We start from the raw sequence: 20,951 nt of genomic DNA, 5'->3' as shown, positions 1-20,951 counted from the left end.
TGTATAAAAATATGGACGTAGTTACCGTGACGTCACCCGTTGGTTTCTGAAGAGCGGTTTTGAAGCTCAAAGTGAGCTGCTCCGGCCGTCGCCATCTTGGCAGTACATGACGCTGCCTAACTCCCAGCCAATCATGTTTATTTCTGCTGTAAAGTTGGGCATTGTAACATGGGGGTCTATGGGGATTGACTCGCTTTTGGAGCCTCAAGTGGCCATTCAAGGAACTGCAGTTTTTGGCACTTCTGCATTGGCTTCATTTTACAGCCCCGGAGGTTGCCGCATGGCATTTCCTCTCCACCACCGTTGTCAAGGCCCCATCTATGACTCCCTACATGCTTTGTTACGATGCCATAGCGCTTCATCCCTATAATATGGTTTTATTGATGGGTCAAAGTCTTTTTTTTAATCAAATAAATCTTCTGCATTCTTGATCACTTGTGGTGTCTTTGCTGATTTAACAATAATCCCAACATATAGATTTAAACTGAGAATCAAATAAACTGTCAACTACAGGTAGGTAGGTACTGGTATTCTATTTCTATTATAAGTTCATGTCTATTAGAGGCCACATTCTGTAATTTCACAAGGGTTAAAATGCCGTCCAGGGCAATGAAACTACAGAGGAGCACAGTAAATATTTTATTTTCCAGTAAATTTTATTTCCTGCTGTAATGTTAATCCTGTTCGAATGGGTCTTTTGTCTTGTTTGGCCTGAATACTGTCAAATTTAAGAATAGTGATGCTAGGAAATACCAGAATCTTACCATGAAAATTTACCATGTGTAATTTATGTCTGATTTTATAATATAAACTCCTCCTCAGGTTGTTTTTATAATACCAAGAACATGTCATGGATCCTGATGTCCTTCAATCAGCTGTTTAATAATATTTTCAGTTTTCTTAAATGTAAGTGTATGGGGAAAAAAGTTGACATGCACAATATCCTCAAGTTTCAGTCAATTTCTTACATTTTATTACTGTTGCACCATTTATACAAGTACATATAATTTTGAATGCATCAATTTTCATATCATCTTTTTGTTTGTTTTTAAATGAATGTGTGGTGTGGAGATAGAAGAGTGGTGAGACATGGGATGAAAATATCAACTGTAGTTGCCATGGATGCAGACTTGAGAATTTTTTTTATTTTTATTTTTTTCCACTTGACCAAAAAGACAGGACTACAGGTTCACCCAACCACGGACATGCAATTTACTGAGTCAAGAGAGGAAGAAAAAAAAACAAAAACAAAAAAAACCAAAAAAAAAAAACCCCGAAACAAGTGACACACAACGCTCCTGAAGTGTTTGTTTCTGCTACGGTTTGACAAGTGCTGCGAGGAAAAAAACGTTGTGTGTCAGTTGGATTAAAAAGAAAAAAGTTGGCGAATGGATGGCTGAGATGAGTAAATATATACATATAATCCTACATATATGCAAAAGGTGGGAAGTACATTTACTCGAGTACTCTCAAGTACAATTTTGAGGTGCTGGTACTTCACTTGACTGGTTCAATATTTTGTAAACTACATCTCCAAAAGGAAAATATATAGTGGTTACTTTATACACTCAGATTTTATATTCATCATGACGTACTTATGTCTTGTCTTTCAATCTTTCTTTCTTTACTTTCTTTTCTTCTTTCCTTCATTTCTTCTGATCTAAAAGCATGGAAACCCCCCAAACTGGAAATACAAAGTGTTTTTTATTCACTATTACTACTTTCACTTCAGATACTTTGTAGTTTTTACCTCTAGTTTCTTTCTTTCTTTCCTTCTTTCTTTCTTAAAGTTTTATCTTGGATACTTAAAGTTCTTATTACTGCTACTTACTGCATCTTTACTTCAGTAAAAATGTGAATACTTATGATTAAAAGTATTTTTCCACAGTAATATTGCTACTTTCACTCGAGTAAAGGATGTAAGTATTTGTCTTCCACCGCTGCATATATGCACATACATGTAATATATATATTTCTGAAACGTAAAAGGTAAATGCATGATGGGTGAAAATGACCAAATCAGAGGCTCCCTTTCATGTGCAAGGCTTTTCCATCCCGTAATGATAGCATGGCGTAGTGTTGCCATAGAAACGTGGGCCGAAGTTGATCGAGTAGACTGCTGATGGCTGATTATCTGATCATTCATTAAAATCCGCCCTCCTGCCCTGCGGCTGCTCTCAGCTGCCTAGATGGGACCAGACTGCTGATAACTGAGAGACCTGGGCCAAACAGCAAAAACACCTGGAAATGATCTCTTCTGGGGTGTTTACACCTGCTTAGATACCAAACTGTTGAGGTTTGCTCCACGGGACAGATTGCTTTACTGAAGCTCCTGCTTTAAATCACTTTAAACCTTCGTTTAACCTGGTTGGAGAGTGTTTAAATGAAATTATTAACCTTTACCAACATTAATCTGTTATTGAGTCACATTTCCTCCGAGTATTAAGTTTATCTTTTGTTGACAAAATCATTATGGCTGCACACAAATTTACCAAAACAAAGCTAATTTCAAGGTGAGGAAAAAACCAAACTGGCAGAGTGCTGCCATGAAAATCTGTTTTAGAGAAAGAGGTTAAAGCAGTTTGTTTTCAACTATTTATGCGCATTTAATGCTTTAACTGATCCAGAAACAGGAAAAGTTCTTCTCAGTTTGGGGGTTTCTTTTAGATAAATGTATCCCCAATTATATCCCCAATATTTTGTGATTTTTCCTTTCTCAACTCTTAATCAATATGTTTGCTACTTGAGTAGATTTTGCTGCTGATCCTTGACTTAAGTCAAATGCTTTTCTTTTCCTAAGTTAAGAGTTTGAGTTCTTTTTTCCAGCTACATGAGCCAGAAACTGAAGACTATCACCGGAAAGTGCTTGAGCACCAGTTTAGTCTGTTTTCTTTTGAGAGACACGACTGAAGCGTCACTATCTGAACTCTCCTGACGACGCAGTAAACATCACCAACTTGGTATAATCGTACTTGGTATATCATAATAAGCAAACAATCTCTAGGATGTGGTCGTAATGCCTATTTAACCCAGGTCGGCAGTAGATATGTCATTTAAAAACAAAACAAAACAAAACAAAAGTATAATCTGTAAAATCTTATCAGATTCAGATGGAGGATCAGAGATTTCCATCAGACTTGTTAAGAACACTGCAGAGATTTTTTTTCAGTGAGGCGTTGCAGATTTTATAAGTGTATTAAAAATGTTAAAAAACCTCTTAGTTCACTTACAATATACCTAAGGGTTTCAGTACAAAATCTAGAAGTTTATCTGAAAAATTCCTATGACTTTTTTATGCGTCTAAGAATGTATTTTGTTCTGCCAGCCTTTTTCAACCTCAGAAATGTCTTAGAAAGCCTGAACATTCTCAGTCCCTGCAATGAATTTAATCTCCCTTTTTAAAAAGGTTCTTCACAGTTTGGGCCATTTTGGGAAAAAAAAAAAAGTGGTGTTTAACCCCAAGAAGAAAAAAGGGGTGGCAAAACAACCCAACAATACCTAAAAAGCTAAGGGGAGAGAATGGAATAAAAAAAAAAAAGGACACAACCACAATTCAACGGCACTGAAAAACTGGAGGTACCAGACCAAAGCCGAGAACACGACACTCTGAAGAGGAGGATGAGTGGACAGAGGAGAGCTGAAGAGTGGACAGATTCAATAGACGTCCAGCTGGAAAAGTGATTTCTTAAATCCCCTCCCGCCCTCCTCCTCCTCCCCTCAGACCTATTTCCCTAAATTTAGTTTTCTGACATCCACAGAGCGGAGGGTGCAGGTGAATGTATGAACGCGGGCCGACAGAAGTCCAAACGCGGGCCTTCTGTGGGCCGAGATGGGAGTCAGGTTAAACTTCTTGACCGTATGAGGGAGAGGGATGATGGATGTGGAATGGCGAGGCGTATGGCCGACACAGACTCGTATCAAAGTTCAAATACTACAGCAGAAAAAAATAGAATAAAACATAACAATAATAATAGCAATAATCATCTGCAGCTGTGGGAAACTTCTCCAGGTGGTTGCTCCAGTCCTCCTTATTCAATAAATCATCATCATCATTACAATTATTATTATTATTGTTATTATCATAATATGGGTGGGCTAGTTAATTTTCATTTTCATTTTTTTAATCTTCATCGTCGTTGAGTTAGGTACTTTATTTTTTCATTTCCGAAAAGAAGCTGTCCATTAATCTTGAACTGCTACGGTTTGATCCTTGCTTGGTGCCTCTGTGGCGTTCGCCTCCTTGGCTGGAGGTTCGGCGGCTGGTGTTGAACTAGGGGCTGCGGCGGCCTCCTTCGCCGGTGCGGGAGCTGCCGCTGCCGCCTCTGTGGGCTTGGGGTCAGGGGAGGCAGCGGGGGCCGCCTCGGCTTTGGCTGCTGGTGCCGCGGGGGCCTCAGTCTTTTTGGCGTCGGCCTCATCTTTGCTCTCGGCCGCCGCAGCCTTGGCCTCCGGCTCCTTGGCAGCGGGGGCCGACTCTTTGACCGCGGCGGGGGCAGCTGGTTTCTCCTCAGCCTTGGCGGGCTCTGCGCTCTTGGGCGCCTCTGTTTTCGGGTCAGCGTTGGCGGCAGGTTTCTCAGGCTCCTTTGCTGGAGGAGCTGCATTCTTCTCCTCCTCTTTGGGCGCCGCAGCGTCTGCTGCCGGCGCCTCCTTGGCTGCCGTGTCGTTCGCTACCTCTTTAGCATCAGCGGCAGCCGGGGCCTCGTCTTTGTTGTCTTTCGGTGCTTCGCTCTCCTCAGGAGAGGCCCCCTCCGCTTTGGCATCCTTGTCTTTGGCCTTGTCATCGTTTACGTTGTATCCCTTCTTCTTTTTGCTGAGCTTGCCTCCCATTTTGGATCTCTGGCCTCTGAAACAGAAGAAAGAAAAACAATAATTAATATTGGTATTATAGAAACATTACAGTATTAATTAATTCATTAAGAAAGAAGTGCTCACAATGTGAAAAAGTAGCACATCCCAGAAAAAAAAAACATCCAAATTTGAGCAGGAACCACAAATGACTGAGTGAAAGAGAGAGAAAAATGTTTCTAGTACACTGCTGTTCTTCAGAAGATGATGTCTGATGAAGAACAGTGTCTCTTTGTGGTGCAAGTTAATCAATTTATTGCATCAGGAGCTTTTATGTTTGAGCTAGAAAGTGTAAAATCTAACATGTCTGAATGAGATTTCAAAAGGAAGATCAATAGTAGAACAAAAAACATTAAGAGCCTAAATACTGCACATAGAAATAACATGCAACAACATGTCATGTATTTACACAAAAATTCACACACAATCCTTTCATATTTTAGATGTAATCACTCAACCTAATGTTAGTCCACAATGCAAGGATCAAAAAGAGACTTATAAAGTATATTTCATCAGCCTGGACTACAGAGACTCTCTCATCTTGTTTCTCACCTCTCAGATCAAGAGGTGTTACTGAGACAACACTCCTACCAAATAGCCTTTTAAGTTCCTCAAAGGGCCGCTGAAGCTGGTTAATGAATTCAACACCTTCGACAGATGGCACTAACACATTTGAATACTTTTCACATGGTACTCCTGCAGAGAATTAGATAAAATGCCAATCTTCATGCTCAAAAATTCATTCAACACCTTTGCCGATGACAGACACAAAATTGTAGGTTTGTTTTTCTCTCAAGAGGAATATTAAAATGTGGACACCGACATCCATTTTTGACCATTCATGGGCCCTCTGTACCGTTGGGTGTTTTTGTTTTCCTTCCATCGCCCCCCCCCAGTCTCCTCTGTGCTGAGCTTAGTATATCTGTGTGGGGAGTGACAAGGTCAGAGCACAGAGTATTATTTCTGTACATACTCTGCATTTACTTAAAAGGTTCTTTTCACCTGAATTAAATGCAATTTTCTCACTCACTGCATGGGGTATTAGTGATGGAGATAGTTTTGTCAAACCCCAAATATAGTGCAAGAAAACTGAGTTTTATGTTGTCAACTGAAAAACCCGGGTGAATAAAACTAAAACTGTCCACATTGCTAGATACCTCTACAGATTAGTGAGAAAATAGTTGTTTTTTTTTAATATAATTTGGGTGAAACTTCCCTTTATTAATCAAGTCATTCCATGTGACTTGGCTGACTAAAGTTTAGTTTAAAAAAAGTGCAAAAACATGGCAAAGCTACTACGAGTCTCCAAATGGCTGCAGATAGCGTGAAGCATGTAAAACAGTGTATCGTCAGCAAAGAAACATTTTCTTTTCATACTGAATGGGGACCAAGAATCTGTAGAGCTCTGTATTCATGGCCATTTTAAAAAATCTGTGTTGTTTATTGGTCTCGATCCGGTCATAAACAAATTCTGAGGATGTTCATCTGTGGTGGGAATGTGATCCAACCTCCATCTGACGAACTATAAGGAGTACTCTGCAAAAATTTGAGCCACAGCTCCCGTAGTTGCCCCCAACAGTTGCTAGCAGCTAGCTGGAGAATGAATCGAGGTCGGACTAACAACCAAGTACGTTGTCTTCTTCATATCTGATGTTTAGGTTTAGGAACCAAGGGGAAAACAAGTTTACCAACTCATCTGCTGATTCAGATCAGAGAAAACAGACTAAAAGGTCTGAAAACACCCTAAGATAGCATTTTATGACATGTTATTAAGGACTATAGGTTGACCGTCATTGAGCAGGTACTGTAGATTAGGCTGTGTGTAGGCAGGCTGAACACAAACACACACACCTGCAGATTCCTGGCTCACTCCTCCAGTAGAAGCTTTTTTTTCATGGATATCACCATCTGTCTGCTCGATGGGGGAGAGGACTTCAATTCCACAACAAATCAGGCTTATTAGGAGCAAAGACTCAAGAACTCCTTGAATTTGTTGTTTAAAATATTAAGTCTGAATGTCGGTGGTTAGAAACTGCCAAAAAAAAAGAAGAAGAAGCTTGGCAGTCTAATCTGTTCGTTAGGGAAAGACAGAAAAAAAGTACTTATGTTTCTGCCGTCTGAGTTTGTCAAATAGCTGCATTTATTAGAGGAAAAAAATAACTTAAAAATCAAGAATCTGTTTTCCAACTTTGACAGTATTTTGGCAAGAAAATACTACTTATTTATCTACTTATTTACTGTCCTAATTTGACTGTATTCCTTTTATAGAAAATGTTTTTTTTTCTGTACTTGAATACTTATATTTCCTTTGATTTGAGGATATCTAAAGTCCTAGAGGTAATAAGCAGTTTCTCAGGTGGTAACTCATTTTGGGAAGAAAATATTAAAAAATTTCCTCAAAACAAAATCAATGTTGTTTTGAGCAGTTTTTACTTGATTATCATACTCCATGGATACTACAGTAGAGATGTTTTGAGTTTTTCCAATTTAAAAACTATTTTTAAGCTGAAAAACAGAATGTAAATGGAATTAAATCTCAGTCTCAAAAAAACCAAACAAACATATTTTTTCTCACTTGGTAAAATTGCTGTTGAATTCTCTGAATGAAATGTGTCTTTCGTTAGAAGAAAATCCTACGAACTTAGATCTTGCTGTCAAAAGTTTTCTTTGGAGCTACTTTCCACCAAAGAAAAATGAAATCTGATGACAGTGGGTTTTTGTGGATTTTTTAGTTGAACAGGGAGACCGTTTCGGGAAAGACGAATTGTTGTTTGATTATTTTAAATGTAATTCTCGAATGCTGTTAAAACCACAAACAAAACCGTTGTGAACACCTCTGCTGTTCTAAAAAGAAATCTATTGACAAAATTGTTTTTCATTTTGGGGGAATTGGTCCTTTAAGTGGCTGAAAAGGGTGTGAAAATCTTGCAAAACCATGTAGTAGTTTTGATTTACTACGTTTCAACACCTTGAGATCCTTCCTTAATCATGTAGTTGATACCAACATTATCTATTTGCTCTGTTACCTGGAAAGTGAAATCTGTCAAAACACCTCTGACGTGACCTTTTCCTCCCAAACAAACCAGACCTCTGAGATATTCTGTTGGCTACTCACAGATTCGCCCTGTGAATGGGACAGAGCCGGCGGTGAATCCACTCAAAATGCTAATCACTTCGTCGCCACTGACTGAATTACTCCACTATTCATGCAAAACTTCCCTGAATGTCCAAAGGTCAGTATCTGCCAGGGCCGCCGTTCCTGCCGCAGCTTTATACGGGCGACAATGGAGGTCTCTCTGCAACATCACATCATTTGACTCCCGGCTTGTGCTGCCAGTACAATGACTCACAATCATTTGGCCAGACAATGGCTCCTTTTCAACCAAAGGCACGCTTTCTCACTGCTGGGCGTGTGGTTTTCGTGTTTGAAGAGCTGGGGCAGGGCCGAGACAACCTGGAGAAAATGCTCTGGGTCTCACAAAAGACTAATTTAACCTGCAGACTGCAGTAATGGAAGCACACAAGGAAGTCTGATCTGCCAGCTGTGAACTTACAGCATTATTTCATGTGGATGATGGTAACATTGCCAAGTTTAGCTAACACTCTTACCCAAAGTGTATTGAAATGAGGAGAAAAGGGTCTCAAACATGTCTATAAATGAGTCCAACAGCAGCATAATATTACATTGCTTTACACATACTTGAAAAGGATTAGGAATAAGTGAAACCTGCAGACAATACAACTACAGGTCAGTGAGAAAATGTCTGGCAACACTCAACAAACTCTCTCAAAATTAAGTGTTCTGGGTTGTTGAAGGGCTACCTGTCATTTGCTAAAATGGGCCGACATAAGAGCATCCACATGTGCACTGTAGTTTCTTTTGGAAGAAAATGTCAACTGTTAATGTAATAAACAAAAGAAAAGTGGATGAAATGATTATGTTGAAAAGAAGTCATTAATTCAAATTTGAGGCAATTTAAGAGACTCTGCTCATCAGAATAAAGATCGACGAGTATTACTCAAATTCCTACAGTATTTTAATGTTTGTTTGTTTTAACGTTTTCCTGACAAGCGCCCCCTTGTGGTTTTGTGAATAATGACTCTTGTTTCTCAGAGGAAAATACAGAAGTATTGTAGTGTTACAACACTGCAAAAATACGTTGGTGTGGATGGTTGGATGTGCAAAAATGTCCATTTTTTTCACGATGTATCTCCTTCCAGCAGTTGATGTTGGTTTCTTTTAACCACTTTTTTCTATCTTTAAGTAATTGTTGTTGCCTAAACTTCACTGAACCCCAGCCATAGAGGTGGCAGATGAAAAACACCAACAAACAACCTTATTTTATGATTTGTGTATGAGGACTTGTTGCAGTTTAATGGGTTTGAAGATCAGATGACGTAGAATTTAAACTATTGAGACTCCTTTAAGGATCTGCACTCACCTGGTTTTTAAATGCATCTTTCTAAAAGGTCCATTCATCTTTCCTTAGTGCACACACACACACACACACAAGCACAAGATTAACACCACCTGCACTTCTTTTTCCTGTTTTTTCCACTGTGTTCAGCAGTTGCCTCCTCAACCAACCGACTCTCCAATCCTTCAACCCCGTAAGCTGCTGACTTAACAAAACACATGATTGATCACTCAACAACAGCGCCCAGTGAAGAAGTATTTATACAACGTTATTAATCGACTATCAAATTCTTGTCTGGCGGGTCGAACTGTGGCAAAGCGATTTAAGATGAGCAAAATTCCCTGAAGGAACAGACGGCTGATTCTTTCAGCATTTTTCTCAAACTCTCACTGTCTCTGGCGAGTCATCTGTCACGCCCACAAGCCTCCACCGCCGGTGCTGTTGTTGCTGCTGCTGCTGCTGCTCGGCTCTCTTTTCCTCGTCTATCTACCTCCCACTTCTTTCTCCCAGCAGTAATCCCCCCATCATCAGTCCAGCTTCACCTCCTCTCCATGTCTTCTCTCTCGTCTGCTTCACCTGCAGTGTTTTCTATCCTGAGTGTGTAATTTCAGTCCACTGAATTGCTTCACCTTCCTCCTCTGCAGCCAGTGTCTCGCTTCATATTTTCTTTGGCACATCTAAATTAGACTTTCCCTCCTGGGATTATTTTTCCCTCTCTGTTTCAGTCTGTGGATACACCTTTACTCTCTTTTCTCTCAGCTGAATCCTCCTCTTTCTTAACAATTGCACAAAGTTAAAGCCCCTACGTGTGTAGAATTTTTATGTAATTAAAGCTGCACTAATCAAGGCTCAAATGACTACATATATCTGAGACAGATGACTTGCAGTGACAAACCCTCCTTCCAAGTTCCTCTCTTAGATACGTGTTAATAAGTGTTTTAGCGTCTTTCAGCTTGTTGTTTTGGTTTTATTTCTCTCATTAAACTTGTTTCCAGCAGCAGCAATCAGCTGTTTTAGCAAAAAAAAAAAGAAAAAAAACTCACTGTGTGCTACCAGTTCAGTTCAGTAAGTGGCTAAAACCAAATACTGTTTTCCAGAAATTGGTGGAGACCAAACCAGAGGCAAAAGGACTTGAAATGAAAATTTGACTTACATTCATCAGGTGGACACAAATATGATGTCAAATGAATGCTAATGTTGCTCACTGTGTGCTGGATGTGTAATTAAGCAATTATTTGCAAGCATGTTAGCCACAGCAACTTAATAAGGTTGCTTTAAAATATCATTTCAATCTGTCTCAACCTACAGAGTCCCTCGAATATTTTTACCTGATAGTGACAAAAGCTTGCAGTATGTTACGGCTATAGATGAACTACGGTTCTTAAATCCTGAAAACACCACATTTTTTCTGCCAGGTGCAGCATGTTGAGGCTCTAAATACTGATGCTAGCTAGATCTCACACAGTTCTTACATATTCTAATCACTTTGCTGCTGCAATCGGGGAAAAAAACATTGCGGCGTAGTCGGGGAATAGAGACTAAATGAACTAAAAACACAAGTTAATTTATTCAAATTTGTGAATTTATTAAACAAATTCTACAAAGCTCAACTTCTAACCTCAAGCCAGCCAGTAGCCGTGTAGTGATCATCATCCCAATCTGCATGTACGCATAAATCCACACGCCACCCACCCGAACAAATTATGCACCCCATCACACATTACCATTATTTCTCAGTGGGATGTACGTAACATATTACAATGAAGTAGGCTGGTTTTAAATGAATAAACATTTATTTAAAATAAAAGTTCTTCTTTTTTTGTAGTTTTTTTTGTAGTGTGTATGGGGAAAACGGAGCTTTGCAGAAACATTGTCATATTGGTGATAAAACAGATGGTGGCAGTAGCGCAGTAGACAGTCAATGGATGACTCGGCCTTCCCGATCCCTGGATCAACTGCGGTGCGTGCATCACTACCACACAGCTAGCCTAGAGAGTTTTAATCAATCAATGATTGGATGCTGTTTAAAGGGGACATATTATATTATATATTTTGTGATTTTCTGTCATTTATATACTGTCAATGTTCCAAAACTTGAATTGAGGAAGGTAAAAATGCTCTCTGTAAGTCAAAAGCCAGGGCTTCAACCAGCTCTGAACGCTTTATTTACCTCTACTTCCTCCTCCTGATGACCTCAGTTTTTTTTTTTAAACCATAAATCATGCAAAGATATTCCAGTAGAGCCCAAGAAGATAAATATAGACCTGGAAATGTGCATGTTATGTCTTTAAAGCAATGCTCTCTGGGACTTGTAGATGACTTTTCTCTTTAAGTTACACTTTTGCCGGAAAATCATATTTTTTAATGTAGGTGTTAATTGTTTGCATTGATGATTACACAAAGGTGTCATTTCCAATCTGATTATAATACTGTACGTTTGTTATTTTTTAAAGCTCAGACAGTGAACTTCTTTTTCCTCACATTCAATATTGTTGTCAGGATTGGAGAAGCATGTGTAAATAGCTCTAATAAAATCTCTAGATTGTCCAGATATCGTATTACTTTCTCTCTGTATTTAATCTCTGCTTTCCCTCAGCACATTTGTTTGCAGGTCAGATTTTAATCCCTCTCTCCTGTCCCTCTGGTCAGGCAGATGGAGGCCTCCAGGAGGTCCTGAGGTCGCAGTAAATCCCCGGCCCCTTGAGCAGCGGTGAGCCAGGCCTGACAGTTTCTGTGTTCCTGCCATCCAAGATGACACGTTAAAGGTTAAAGCTGTCACTGTCTGACTCCCCGTCCTGCTCGGACACGCTCGCTACGCCTCCGTGTCCGATGGAAAATCTACTTGACAGCAGAAAGCAGGAGGAGCTGCAGGAACGCTAATGACAGTTTGGTTTCGGGAGCGAGGAACCGCATCAGGAAGCTTATTTTAGATCTTGTCATGAAAAGCTATTTTTCCCTCCAACATTTGCATAACATAACATAAAGCACTTGCTGAGGCTCTTATGTTGTCTCCTGGGACTTGAAGTGGAAAAAAAACCCCAGATCTTCATGTTACCTGGTATCTCATATTCACAATTCACAGACAGAAGCAAACTCACTTATTAGACTTATTATAAACCTATTGTTGGATCTTGTTTTGTATTTTGTATTTCTACTAACTTTTACAGTTTTTATGTACATTTATGTAATCATCTTCATCTCCCCAAGCTGTCAAGGAAAGAGAATCAATTGATTTTCTTTTGCTCGGTTTCTTCTCTAAGGTTTCTTCTGTTTTGTTTTCTCATGTACTCAGGTTTAGAGTTGAGATTGGCTCCCATTTTGACACGGGAGTAAAAAAGGAAATATCATACGAGCCAACTGAAGCACATAAGCACCCATACAGGCCACGAAGAAGAAATGATGCTTAATAATTAATCGATTAGCTGACAATTTATCGTTGAAGTCATTTTTTTTAAGCAAAAATGCCAAAAATTCACTGGTAGCAGCTTCTCAAATGTCTTCCATCATAGCAAACTCAACATATTTGTGTTTTTTGACGGTTGGTCAGACAAAACAAGTCTCCTGACTATGTTAACCTGGGCTTCAGGGAATAATGATAATGTTTCACTATTTTCTGGCATTTTATACACTGAATAATCAATTATTAAACTCATTAACTCGGCTAGGACACCAACGTTTTCACCGTTGTCTTTGGAAAACTTTTTCATGAAAAAATACTGTACAACTGGCAGAGATTTTTCATTTTTAGCCGATTTCAAAGACTTTCTCCATTGTTTCTATATCAACTAGAGTGTTTCCGACACTTTTGAAAGACACTTTTGGAGGTTTAATTTCTGGCAAGACCTTATTTATGTATATATTCACTGTGGTTCAGGAGCTGAAGCCATTTTCATTTGGGTGTCATTTTAGGAATCGTTTGCTCCATTAGAGGAGTGCAGTGAAAGAGGTTAAAGATGATAATTATCAGACCTGTTGATAATGAAAATAATAGTTGGTTTCAGTCTCACAGGACTCCTATGATGGAATAATACAACCTCATGTGCTGCAGTCAAACACACTTATATTCTGATCTGATTAAATCCATCCATCCAACAACTTAACTGTCTTACTTGTGACATCATGGCTACCTTAAGATGGTAGTAGGCAGAACTTTTACTATAAAGGCCTGATCAAACTACTTTTTTTTCCTTTTAAATCATTTTTGATAACCTGCTATGGAAATGAGTTTTTCAGTGATTTTATTATACTGTTACAAACTTAACTATTTTATGGTCCAGTATGCAACTTAAAGTCATGAAATGTGCAAACTTGAAACCTCCATTGCGCATAATACACTGAGAATAGACCTTACAGTGAAGTAACAGACATCTTTTGGCCAACAGTTAAGCTTTTTAAATGAACAACATCTACATATTCATAGGTTTTGTCATCTGATTTCCTCCTCTGCTCTCTAAATACTATGGCCGCTAGAGGTCGCTGTCACTTAAACATGAATTAATGTCTTTTTCAGACACTTGCATAAATAACTGATCCTGACAGTCTCCTTTGTAGAGGCACAATTGTAACAAACCTGGCAACTCCAGTGTGATGACGAGACTTCAAGAAGCTGCACACAGTCAGTGACTGTGTCGACTGTTGTTCTACAAGACGTTCCAGCACGAAACTCTAGTAATATATAACCTTAAACCACATGTATGTATATATATATATATATATACGACCAAGAAAACAGTGAGTGTGCTCCCAACATGAATGTAACAGCATAATTCATAACACAGGCCTGAGCACTTCCTCTCGCTGCTATCCAGCTGGCTGATTTAAGGCGAGTCTGTTTCACCAAACTGCAGCAGGCGAGTGCAGGGAGCTGAGCGGACAGGCTGGGAAACTGGAGCAGAAAATCTGGTCCAATCACACACACACACACACACACACACACATACACACATACACACAAATTAAAAAAAAAACCCTTCACACCGGCACTGAGTTTGAAGGGAAAAGAGAGGAGCAGAGGATGCTGGGAACTGGGAGTCTGATTTGAGGTATTCAAGTATCTGAAATGACAGATTGGACTCCATGACGAAGGTTTTAGGAGGCGAGATTCTCACATTGTGCTGGTATGATTTTCCCACAGCAGTGTGCTATTTTAAAATCACAGCGCACCGAAAGCTTGGCAAGCCTTACGACATCAGAGCCAAAGATGATGCAAAAGTATTTTCTCCTACCATTCCCACCACATATTCCACACTTTTCATTCCAGCCTGATATGTGGAGCTGCTCCTGAAATTCAGGATACAGTAGCATCAGTGCAGCTCAGTAGGTGGTCCCCTGTGTCAAAGCTAGCAGCAGGACCGGCGGCTATTTCTGTCCAACAGTAAACAGATTTCGAATCGGCAGCGGCTTCCAGCTGCGCGGAGCTAATTCCATCTATGAGTAACTCGGGATTAACAGGAGAATCAATGTGTGAAGGTGCTACATGTCGTGATTTGTGTCTCAAATTAAGACTACGTTTCCCATGAATCCTCGTTCTTCTGTTGCAAAATACAATGCCACCTTTCCATCTGGTCTTTGTTAAAAGCCAGAAGGAGGATACAAGCGGATGTCATCCGATCTGCATCTGGAGCAGGTGAGTTAAGAAGTTAAAAATAAAGTTAAAAAAAAATAGAATCATGATGGATTTTACTTGCAAAAGTAAGTAATCTAACAGGTCTCTTACCACATTTGACTTACAGGTCAAATTTAACAGGATAGAAGCTGAAAGTCATCTTACAAAAACAGCTCGTTTGGTGTCACACCGTCAGGCTTTCTGAAATGTTTAAGACCATGGAAACTGCTATTGTCACTTGAGAATTCAGGTGAACAGTTTGTTCCTCCAGAAATGTGTAATCTTGCAATTGGGGAATGTGATGCAAATTCAACCTGCTCTGACTGACAGTCCTCATATCTATAATACAAAACAGGTCATTTGTTAAAGTCTTCTGAAGCAAACCATCACGATACAAACGCTAGCATTGTCTGATCATCTCTGTTGGTTAAGTTTAGATATCTAAAACTACTTTGTTAATGTTAGTGAAAAATCATGGTTATGGTTAAAAGTAACATAAGTTAGGTTATTTAGTCTTGCAATATAGTCCAATGCAATATTTGTGATATTACCAAAAACAATACTGTGAGTCTACATTGTTAGCATGCTAACATGCTGATGTTTAGGATGTATTGCTAGAGAGGACATAACATGCTTTTTCTGTCATTTTTAAACTGTTATGATGTTGGATGTGACATGAACGTATGTTGAAATGTTTTCTGCAAGTCAAAAGTCGGAGCTTCAACCTGCTCTGAACGCTCCGTTTGCAAAGTTACCTCTACTTCCTCCTCGTGATGATGTCAGATCGTACATCATGCAAAGATATTCCAGTAGAGCCCCAGAATATAAATATAGATCTGGAAATGTGCATATGAATATGTCCTCTTTAACCATGTCACATCCTTAGTTTAACGTGTTAGCATGCTAACGTTTGCTAATTAGCACTGAATACAAAGAACAGCTGAGGCAGTTAGGAATGTTATACAGTTTTTAAAGGTGTTTGGTTGTAAACCAATTGAACAAATTGAAATTTTGACCTGATGATGGCGCTAGATGAAAAGTCAAAGGATCATGTTGATCGATTTGGTGGATGAAATGATCAACATTGAGCTACTAGTGTGGCTAAAATGGACTACAGTTGAGCTTTGGGATCATTATCTGACTTTTATTGTATTTATTGTGCCTGTTTTTAAGGTTAATAACTTCAGCACCTATAGTTTTACGAACTAGCATGTTAAATTTTTGGCAATCACTATCAAATTGTTGTACCTTTAAGTGTGTATTCATTTTGTAAAGCATAACTTTAGTTTTGAACAGTGGATCTAGTAGCTTGTTTTGGATTTTATTTCAAACAAAGTCATCACTTTGTTCTGCAGAGCAGTCTAATTACCCTGAGTACACACAGACTGCCCACTGCTTATATTGGCCTCAGGCTGAACACACACACACACACACACACACACACACACACACACACATAACCATGTGCATTAAAATAAATGCTAAACACACATACTGAGGCATAAATAAACACACATGCATGTACACACACACACACAGATTCATTGGTGTTTAGAGGATCAATTCTCAAATTGACAGAAGCTTGAAGAAAACTCCTCGGCTAGAAATGGTTATTGATCATCGCGTTGCGGCCACAGAGAGCCGCTGTGTATTCAGCTGCTGCTTACGAGTCAGAGGACGCACTCAGCAGAGATGAAAGCCAGCGAGGCGCTTTGGAGACGCTTTTTAACTGAGACGTTTATTACTGAATGCAAAATCTCTCTGAACGCTTTGTTGGCTGCAGAGAAAAACCAACGGCAGACAAAAACAAAACAGAGAAGTGAAAGGGATTACGTCCATCTCTGTGGATTCAGTGGCATTTCACAAAATCCTCTCCTCCTCCTCAGACACTCACATGACCTCCATGTGTGCAAAACTGGTAGAAGTTTGTCCGGATGGAAAGTAACAGCTCACTTTCAAAATATTTCTCCCTGATTTCAAACCTTATCACCTTATTTGTTGTATTTTATTATTTATTTATTCATATTTATGTGTATTTTCTATTTTATTTATTGTTTGTTTGCTTGTTTGTCTAGTATGTCCTGGATTTTACCCTCGACCACTGACTGGGGAGGGGGAGGATGGTGTGTTTGCTGTTTTAAGGAAAAAATAAAACAAAAGTTCAAATACTTAAGATGTGTAGTTTATTTTAGACGTCCCGATGCCGTCTGCTCAAAAGCCTAAAATTAGCTTTATGTTTACATTTTTGTAAACAAGAATTGTGTCTCAAATCACATACTTCTGTTAGTACACTGTGTACACTATGTACTTACTGGTGCAGTGCGCACATTTTTACAGGGTAGTGTTGTCTCAAATCAAACACAGCCGTTGTGCACTTACCGGAAATGACGATTGCAAATTAGCATAGCTAGCGTTAGCATTCACGTTATAGTTCGCGCTGCCAAATCATTACAGACTGCTAAATTAACCCAAAAAACATACTGATGGCTTATATCCGATAACAGTATAGTGGTGCTTAGTGCTTAAAAAACACACGTATAACTTCCATTTGTATAATGTGGCAATGTTCACTGTAGTTACAACGTACCCGGCCGCCATTTCCAGTTTGAAAAGTGGACGGCGACCATTGAGGGCAAGAAGTGTCCATAGTTCTGCACTCAACTTTTTGACCGTTTTGAGTGCACCATCCGGGTTCTCACAGTGCACTGCGTTTCCCATACTTCTCAGTGTGAACGCACTTATGCACTCAAAATGTTAAGTGTAAGTACAGAAGTATGTGATTTGAAACATAGCAAAGGACCTCTAGTGGCCGTGTGAATTATGACTGTTGCGTGTCAGAAACAAAAGGTATAAGTAGCGTGAATTCAACAAAGGGGACCGCTGTTCATTTCCTGTTGCCCACGATCGCATCTTAAAACTAAACATAGATGTCGACCTGCTGATGAAGGCGTTTCTTTGTCTAGTTTGGAGGAATTACTGCAGCGTTCTTTCCAGCTTTGAATACTAATGATGCTATTTTGCATTATCTTATATATCTGGGCACTGACATCAACTATTTATCTGAGCTCAAACATTTAAAAAAAACACATTAAACGTGGTGATTCAGGAATGTCTATATAATAAAGAGCCTACAAGCCGCAAAATATAGCCTGTGTTCACTTAATGTGTCATTTAATTTGTCAGATGTCCAGCCATGACATAATGAGTTCCAGGAGAGAGAAGAAGAAACAGTGGGTTGAGAACCAGCATTGAAAATAAATCCTGGGAGCTTGTCTCACTAATTAACAAAGTTAGTTTTCAGTTTTTGATGTTTCTGACATCTTGTCTCGATTTATTCTAGAAACTATTCTTACTACTGAAGTCATAAAAGAAATATTCGTCTCTCTGCTCACCACAGCCTGTAATACTTTTGTCATTCCATCTTGATGTATTGTGAAACGGAGCGAAGCCTCTGGCCTTGTTTCTCGCTGCAAAATGTTGAAAAGATTTTGCTGTTGTCTGACACATCCAGGTCAGCCTCTCAGGCTGTGTTAAATGATAGAACAGGTGCCATCAAACTTCAGCAAAAATACCCACAATTCACTGCATTACAGGCATTTGCCAATCAACAGCAGCTGATGTAACTGAGGTTGTGTAAGCGGATCATTTATGGGAAGTTTTCACCTCAAGTTGAATGATTTTAACAAAAAGAAGCACATAGTTATTAATAAAAACAATCTCAGAACCCATCGACTATCATCTGATGATGATTTAGCCGCTGGAGGCAACGGCCAATATTTGGGGATATATGGGCCAAGACTTCCTCTTCCACATGATACAGAAACATCGATACTTGTAGGTGTTTTAGGTGTTTTCATCCAATGTGTTTCGCCTCTTTCGCTCCTGAAACAGACTGTTTATGGAAAAGGAGAAACAGAAAAACTAAAATCTTGTCCCTTGCCTACAGATTCTACATTCATATGCAGATATCCATTTATAGAGATTATTAATACAAAAGGTTTTCAGAGGAGGGATTTGGTGTCCCATGGTGGTCTAAATGATGTATAAGAGGCTTTTTTGCTTTAAAAATGATAAATTCATCAAAAAGGTCTTTCTATTCTTGTGCGTATGGATACAAAGTATCTCCCAAAAAACATCCAAATGGAATAAATTACTAATTTTATTATATTAAATGTATTTCTTTCAGATAAATTATGTCTGCTTTGCTGCTTCACATTGCAGATTTTCTTGGATTTTACATTGAAGATTAGTTACGTCTTAATGGATTTTTAAACCACAAATGTAAAAGTAAATCTAATTCTATTTAAAAATATATATATATGTCATGAATTGAAAGTTTGAAATCATCACAAAAAGTTTTATTTAGAAGGCCTTTAGAAAGACAAAATTTGACTTAAAGGTGCAGTGTGTAGGATTTAGTGTCATCTAACAGAACAGACTTGGCAGAAATATGTTTTAATTGGTGTATAATCACCTGAAAATAAGAATTGTAGTGTTTTTGTTACCTTAGAATGAGCCCTTTGTATCCACATAGGGAGCAGGTTCTCTTCCGTGGAGGCTGCCATGTTGCACCACGATGTTTCTACAGTAGCCCAGAACGGACAAACCAAACACCGGCTCTAGAGAGAAGGCCTTTCATGTTTTTTGTAAGTTTTGTGGCCGTATTCAGTTGGTTGCAATCTGCAACCTCATCAGTAGATGCAACTAAATTCTACACACTGGACCTTTAATATGAGATAGTTTCTTATAATTTACTGAACTTGACTTTGAGAATTTTCATTCCTAAAATTTTCATATTGGCAAACAGTGGTGTCTTTTTGATATTCTACCACTGGAGGGCAGTATAGTCAATATTTGAGACTCTACATATAAGTGAATAATTATAGTATTTTTCTCTTTTCTACAGTAGTTTTTTACAGTAGTAAAAAAAGAGAAAAGTATTGAAGTTGAGTTAAAGCCATTTCCAAAAAGTAAGCTGTGTTTGATCAATAAATAAATAAATTGGATGCATTATAATTTTAATAAAATATACCTGTAGTTTGTATATTTGAAAAATATAAATCACAAATGTTTCATGTTGAAACTATTGCATCAAAAAGTCATTTTACATTTTTAATTTAGCCCAGCATTGCACTAGAACCTTTAAAAAAAAAAAGGTATACCCATAATTTAATGTATAAATCATAAATGTTTCGTGTCATAAAAAACATTTTTAAATGTTTCACAGTTTGCTTTACAGCATCAAAAACTGAGAGTAGATTCTTCAGTTTATTCTATAAAAAAAAAAGAAGGTATTCCTGTTGTTTGCATGTTTGTAAAATATAAATCACAAATGTGCTGGCCACTTTCCAAATCATGCTACATTTTTTAGATTTTTCAATGTGTTGCCCTGGCAACCGACTATAAAACAGAAAGGGACCCAGTGAAAAGGCTGAATTTGGCAGCAACTTAAAAAAAAGGTGTTTCATGTTCAGCAGCCAACTATAAAGCTCCTGCATGACAGCTGCACTTGAACGCACCATCATACCTGGCCACTGCACTTTGGTTACTTGTAAAGACAGTATAGATCCCATCAACGCTGTGAATAATGTGACTGATTGGACTTGTCAGTTCACCGCCTCGGCTCTGTTTTCTCAGACAGATAAGAGGCCAGGGACGGACGAAGGCAGCCGCACGCCAACGAACCCCAAGGCCTGTTTGATATTTACAACATCCCAAACCTGCTGCCACTGCTGAAAACATCAACGCAGACCAGACAGTCATGTCTGACCAGTCAGCCTCAGAGAAGCTCTGTCTGTCTGGTTTGTTTTCTTGGCTACGGTCAGGACTTTGAGGATTTCTAATTTAACACACATCCTTCACACACATAACTCACTGACAAATGCCAACATGGCCACACCTAGACAGTCATCAGGTGCTCAGATGGAGAGCCTCAGGTGGATCAGCCTTCATAATGGCCGAACTGGGAGCTCCGTGACCCACAGGGACCGAGCTTTCGTGTGTATCCCTGTAAGCGACTGTGTGAAGGGTCATGATCCGACTCGCCCAGTAAGTCCTCTGAGGGGTGACGCAAATTTAATGAGGTC

General features: G+C 39.0%; 1 protein-coding gene and 1 long non-coding RNA gene across 3 annotated transcripts in view; one reads left to right on the top strand and one right to left on the bottom strand.

Moving 5' to 3' along the window:
* Positions 1-945: 945 nt before the first annotated feature.
* The window catches only part of basp1 (brain abundant, membrane attached signal protein 1), a 64,315-nt gene continuing 44,309 nt past the window's right edge, over positions 946-20,951 (bottom strand). Inside the window, exons 1-2 of one of the 2 annotated variants that reach the window (XM_042429655.1) lie at positions 19,371-19,438; positions 946-4,840 (exon numbers count right to left, since the gene is read on the bottom strand). In XM_042429655.1, the coding sequence (XP_042285589.1) occupies positions 4,183-4,824 (642 nt within the window). In that variant the 5' untranslated portion in view covers positions 4,825-4,840; positions 19,371-19,438 and the 3' untranslated portion in view covers positions 946-4,182. Of the gene's footprint in view, positions 4,841-19,370; positions 19,439-20,951 lie in introns of those variants that run through there. The other variant, XM_042429654.1, reaches the window with a different exon arrangement.
* LOC121909210 lies at positions 11,082-12,381 on the top strand. Its single transcript, XR_006099387.1, has 2 exons — positions 11,082-11,220; positions 11,914-12,381. It is a non-coding gene; the product is annotated as an uncharacterized LOC121909210 (long non-coding RNA).

The sequence above is a fragment of the Thunnus maccoyii genome, chromosome 12 (genome assembly GCF_910596095.1).
Source record: "Thunnus maccoyii chromosome 12, fThuMac1.1, whole genome shotgun sequence".
Classification (NCBI taxonomy): Eukaryota; Metazoa; Chordata; class Actinopteri; order Scombriformes; family Scombridae; genus Thunnus; species Thunnus maccoyii.
This window is presented reverse-complemented; position numbering and strand designations above follow the sequence as displayed.